Source organism: Limulus polyphemus, unplaced genomic scaffold (assembly GCF_000517525.1).
Source record: "Limulus polyphemus unplaced genomic scaffold, Limulus_polyphemus-2.1.2 Scaffold2624, whole genome shotgun sequence".
Classification (NCBI taxonomy): domain Eukaryota; kingdom Metazoa; phylum Arthropoda; class Merostomata; order Xiphosura; family Limulidae; genus Limulus; species Limulus polyphemus.
This window is the reverse complement of record NW_013668234.1, coordinates 47,957-54,308: the sequence shown is the minus strand read 5'-3', so window position 1 is coordinate 54,308 and position 6,352 is coordinate 47,957. Positions and strand designations below refer to the sequence as shown.

Below are 6,352 nucleotides of genomic sequence, written 5' to 3'. Positions count from 1 at the left end.
CCATTTCCTAATGTAATTTTCCAAGATATTAAAGATCATAATGCAAAAAACTAAATTTATCAAAAATAACAGGATTTATGTTTCTTGAACTACACACATTTATGTAAGTTCTTATGAAGTTTCAAACAGTTTCATCCACTAGTTTTATTGTTGGAATGAAATATAGCAAGACTTGCATTGGCTACTCAGACAGTTAGTAGCTGGTGGTCATCGGGTTAAAGGTGTACTGGCTTGGCAGTGTATGAAATGGTACTGATTTAATAATATTAAAAATGATTGGTCTGTAAAGGAATACTGGCTTGGCATAACACCAGATTTGCATTAACTATGGATGCTGTCTTGTGTTATAGATACAGTACTATTGTGAGATTTCTCAGTGACAATATCACTAACCATGTGTGAGAGATAGAAAAAAGAACTGAAAGCAAGTAAAGTAACATTTCTTTAATAGCCAAGTTCAATGTTTCATTTAATTTCACTTTTATATACTTCAAACTCTTAACATGGGTAAGTGATTAAAGAGAAAAAAGATACTCATTAAATATGCCATGTGCAGTTGTTTTTTGCCCCATACACCACAAAGTTTGAGTTTGGATAGTTAGTTGGAGTTTTAATGTGTCATACTTTGGCTAACATTTTCTTCTACTTATTAATTTAGTTTATTGTGTATATAAATATATGATCAGAATTATATGGGTGTCTCTATGAATGTTTGTTTTAACCTTAGTAGTCAGCTATTATTGTTTTATTTTCAACAAACAAAAGATCTACCTTTCACTTCACCTAAATTACTTCATTAGTCAATTATTCAACGTGATGATAAGATCTTTCGTAACAAAATGTCTTTGTTCCTTTTCAGATTTGTTACCTCTTCAGACAGACCTCCGTTCTACTAAACAACAGTTGTGATTTTATCAAATCTGTCATTAAAGGAATACTGTTCTACACATTGCTCTAGCTGTTATAAAACACAAAATTTGACTTTCAGATGGAGAAATTTGTCTTTATACATATCACTTATATTTTATATTTTTAAGGGGAATGAAAAGATCATAAAATCCATCATTGTACAAGAGACCTGGAAATTATGTTCTAAGAAGGTTTGTGAAGAAAGTAGTAAAAATATCAACAGATGAATTACAGGAAACTGGGTGTTTTTTAAAGTTTATTTAAAGGTATAAGCTCAGAAAAAAATAGGTTGTTAGTAAAGCTCAGAAACATTAGTATCTTGTAAATCAAATTTATTGGCTGTTGGTTCACATTAGATATGCTCTAGCATTTAGCAGTCTATATCAATTTGATCCTTTACTTTTTTCTTTTTTTTCTGTATATAATGAGTATTATTGGAGATTTCAGTATCCTGTTGCTAAAATAGTTTTAACTTTATTGTCAGGCTTAACTTCAAACTTATAGTTTTAGGTTTGTCATTCTGTCATTGCTTCATTCAGCCATAGCTTGCAATCAAGTAAAGTAGTCCCAATCAAGGCAAGAGTTACTTGAGTCTCTCACTCCTTTCTTGATACCCAGGACCAAAAGTTACTCCATTAACTTTAAATGTGTGTAGCAGAATATGTACATTTGGAATTTGTTATATTTTGTTTATGTGAAATGCATCCCTTATAATTTTTTATATGTGTTGTATGTAACTATAATATCAACTGTGCTATCTTGGCAGTGTCATAATTTCAGGTGTGTTAACCATAACAACGCAACTGCAGTCTTGATTCATTGAGGAATTCTGTGTTAAAAATCTGTTAATGGTTTTGAAATGGTTGTGGTAAGTGCACTTGGAAAAGTTTTCATAGTTTGACAGAATGTGTGGACTCAAACCACATTTAATTAGCATTCTGCTTAGTATCTTGTATATTGAAATATCATTAAAACATTATTACTAAGTTATGTTGGTATATTAAAGTAATTGTCAACATCTAAAGTTCATTAAGTCTTGAATTGTGTTCTGTTATGTTTTAACAAGCACATCCCTTTTAACAAATGAATATATGGTGGAGCCTAAAACAAACAGTTGCGTTATGCACGTGTTTTTCTGAACATAAACCTTTTTGATCTACTGTTATAAAAATCATTGTGTGGACATGTTCTAATTATAAAAAAAAAACATATTTATTGATTATTTGAACTATATACTAGCTGAATTTAAGGTTATTTCTTGTTTGCCTTTGGTTAAAACAATCTACTCATGATTGGTTCTGTAATGTAAATGAAATGTTATACAGTTATTTTGTTATTTGCAATAGACAACTAATGTGCTGATGCATTACATCAAAGTTGTTATATGCAGAAATTTTAAGATGTAGCAAATCAAATGGAGCCTTTTTGATCTCTGTTTTATGTTGGTTACTTTCTAAATATTTCTTCTCTTTCTCTTTCACAATTTCGTGTTTCATAACATTTGCATTTTTCCTTAAACAATAACCAAGTAGGATTCTTTTACTATTAATTTTTATGAATTTTTTTAACTTCTTATCATCCTCAAATTAAACATCTGCCAAATTTAAAGTTGTAATGCAAAACAATTCTTTTTGTAAATGTTTCTAAAGTTTTTCGTTTATTTAAAAACCTTATCTATAGTATTTTTAATCAAATTAGATTTCTTTTAAATATGAAACAAATGTTTTGTATAAGCTAACTGTGATGTCTTCACACAATGTTTTTCTTTTTGATCAAAGTTATTCTGTATCATCAGTTAGTTTACTCTATTTTAGTTCCCCTGGTATTTTAAATTTGTTTAATTTTGTGATTAAATCTTTTTTTTTCTTCAGAATTTCAAAAACACCTTTTTCTGATAATATCTCATTTACAAATGAAACAGTTTGAATAGGCAAACTATGATATCTTGATACAACATTTATTTATTTTTGATCAACGATAAATTTTGTATCTCTCGGCTGCCATACTCTCACATGCACTATAAAATGCAAAGATAGAGTATGCACAGATGGTATTCACAAAACATGATGTAACCTTTTTAGCAAAGTGTGACACACATTGTTTTAAGTTTCATCAAATTCTGGTAGTGAAAGAAACCAACTAAGAAAGCTAATTTCAGTCTCAAGTTAGAATTTATATATAGTAGGAATCTCTGTGTTGGAGAAATGGTATAAATCTTTACTTTTAACAGTTTAATCCAGGAGATTTTTCAGACAATTTCAATACCTAGAATCCTAAATTATTCAGAATTTCCAAATTATATATCAAGCTTATTGTACTTTAGTTTTTATAAAACCTTTTCAAAGTTAAGTTAAATATTGTAAGTAGCTTCAGTAATCTATACCAACCCATGTTACAGCCACATTAAATAATGTAAGTAGCTTCAGTAATCTATACCAACCCATGTTACAGCCACATTAAATAATGTTAGTAGCTTCAGTAATCTATACCAGCCCATGTTACAGCCACATTGAATAATGTAAGTAGCTTCAGTAATCTATACTAGCCCATGTTACAGCCACATTGAATAATGTAAGTAGCTTCAGTAATCTATACCAACCCATGTTACAGCCACATTGAATAATGTTAGTAGCTTCAGTAATCTATACCAGCCCATGTTACAGCCACATTGAATAATGTAAGTAGCTTCTGTAATCTATACCAGCCCATGTTACAGCCACATTGAATAATGTAAGTAGCTTCAGTAATCTATACCAACCCATGTTACAGCCACATTGAATAATGTAAGTAGCTTCTGTAATCTATACCAGCCCATGTTACAGCCACATTGAATAATGTAAGTAGCTTCAGTATTCTATACCAACCTATATTACAGCCACATTAAATAATGTAAGTAGCTTCAGTAATCTATACCAACTCATGTTACAGCCACATTGAATAATGTTAGTAGCTTCAGTAATCTATACCAACCCATGTTACAGCCACATTGAATAATGTAAGTAGCTTCAGTATTTTATACCAACCTATGTTACAGCCACATTGAATAGTTTGTATATTCCCCCCAGTTTAGATCATATGGACACATTGAACAATATATGTAGCATCAATAATTTAGCCAGATCAGAAACTTTCATAGTAACATTGAATAACATACTTCCACAACTTTACAAGATGAAACACTATCGCAGCCATTTTTACTAATGGATTACATCTCATTTTGGTACTGGCTGGCTGTTTTGTTGAAAATAATCACTGGGGAAAATAAAACTGATAATTTATTTCCTTCTATAATTTTATTACAGAATTGTGTTGTGCAGCATTATTTTTTTTACCAGTATCTTCTCTATGAAATGGTGTATTTAGTGCAATATTGAGTATTGTTTATGGTTACTTAATTTGTATTAATATTTCTTTAACTTTGGTAATTATTTCTGATGATTTTTTTATACAAAATAAATGTATTTTTGTATAAGAATACCAAATATATTTATTGTAAAGTAGCAAAAAAAATGATGATAATGGGTTTCTGTTGCCTTTACTGAGTATTAATAGGTAAGTGGTAGTATATTCATGTGTATGTATGTTGAAAAAAGCATTAGCAATAGATTTCAATAATTTAACTTCATATGTTTACATTTTTGTCTCTTTTTAAAAACTCAATACTTGTTTAAGATGTTATAGTGTTTAAAAACACATTCTTTTTCAAACTTTTAACAACCTTAAGACTAATGTTTAAATACATATTACTCGCTGTAAACTGAAAGTGAAGAGTAATTAATTTTATGTAAAAATCTGGTCAGGATTCACCTGAAGAAATGTTGTTGGAAATTAAAAATGTTTTTTTTTAGTTAACGGTTCTTTGTGATGTTATTGTTTTGAATTTGTTGCACAACTACAGTTTTGATGAAATCGTAAATATCTGCTTGCAGTATTTTATGAGACTTATATTTAAAAAAAATGCAAGTTAAGTTAAGGGTTTATAATGGTTCCATAATGAAAGTTTTGGAAAATAGTACTAAAATAAACTTTGTATCAAAAAGGCTTCCAGTGGCTCAGTAATAATTCTGAAGGCTTATAATGCTGAAAACTGGATTTTGACAACCATGATGGGGTCAGCATAGATAGCCAGTTGTGTAGCTTTGTGCTAAACAATAAATAAACAAATTGAACCAAAAAGACATTTTCACCTGAGTTTCCTTTTCAGATGTTGAGCATTTTGGATGTATGATGTCATGAACATAGCCATATCTACAGTCAGAGTCAGAAAAATATTCTTTAGACTTGATGGTATATGAACTTTTGCAACTATCATCCCATATTTGTATTTTTGGGGAGGGAGAAGGAGGGTCCACGACATTTGGACTCGTAGAAAACCACCAGGCTCCCCTCAATTTTCTTCAGAATAGTTTTATTTCATCAGGTAAACTCTTAGGATTATATTAAAAAAGGCTCTTTTATCAACATCAAATGTTAAATAGTTTATTTTGGTGTATACACATGACTGGACATCTTATATAATATTTACCTGATTTTCACCACAAACTGTTTTTCCCAGAAAAATCTTAGTATGTTCATGCTTTCCTCTGATGAGCTTGAATTTTTATCAGGAAATCTTAACTACACTCAGAAAACGTTCTACTTATCATAATACTTGGCTTCTTAGAATCACAACAAGCACAAAACAGTAGGATCTCAATGGAAAATGTACTTTATACTATTACACAGTTCCCCCAATATGTTCAAAGTAATGGTAATGTCAAAAACGAGACACTGATATGGGTAAAGGAAACACTGCTGAATTTTCAGAAGAAGCTGAGACTAAACGATCAGCAAAGTACTACTGAACTTTGACTCTTAATTTAGGTAATTGCACTTTATACTGCCTTATGAAGACATTTTTTAAGACTTTCACACATTTATAATGTATATATGAATGGTAAATGATGAGAAGCACATATTGCCCACTAGGAGTGCTGTTGCTGAAAGTGAGCTTTATACTTATTGAAGTACAGAAATATAAATTTTCTTATGTATGTCTATTTATATATATTATGAATGCTGATAAATATTCTAAACAATAGAGCTGAAAGATGATCATTTAGTAAAGAAAATTGAAAGGAAGGGGAATTTCAATTGCTCCCAGTTTTTGTTAATGAGGCTGTAGTTTATCTTTTTTCTTTGAAAAATGTATCTGTTTTATAATGTCTTTTATCCACCTGTAAACTTCAAAGGCCTCATGAACTGATGGTTTGTTAAAGGGGAGGGAGATCTTTAAATCATCTATACTGTGTATAGCAGGAATGCAATATGTGCACAAGTACCAGATGTTTATCTGTTGAACATCATGTACAGTGTTAGGCCTTGGTTACTTCTGATGAATCTAAATTCGATGACGAGGAACCCACTTTGAGACTAATAATTGTTGGAGATGGCTTGAATGGGT

At 30.2% G+C, this 6,352-nt stretch overlaps 1 protein-coding gene across 4 annotated transcripts in view; it reads left to right on the top strand.

Moving 5' to 3' along the window:
* Nucleotides 1-6,352, top strand: part of LOC106467465 (palmitoyltransferase ZDHHC2-like) — a 60,522-nt gene that overhangs the window by 48,726 nt on the left and 5,444 nt on the right. For 2 of the 4 annotated variants that reach the window (XR_002612424.1, XR_002612426.1), the window contains exons 11-12: nt 860-1,100; nt 5,114-5,329. Coding sequence is in view for 1 of the 4 variants with exons in the window: in XM_013927823.2 (XP_013783277.1) it covers nt 860-909 (50 nt within the window). In the remaining 3 variants the exon portion in view is untranslated. Of the gene's footprint in view, nt 1-859; nt 1,172-5,113; nt 5,330-6,352 lie in introns of those variants that run through there. The other 2 variants (XR_002612425.1, XM_013927823.2) reach the window with 2 other exon arrangements.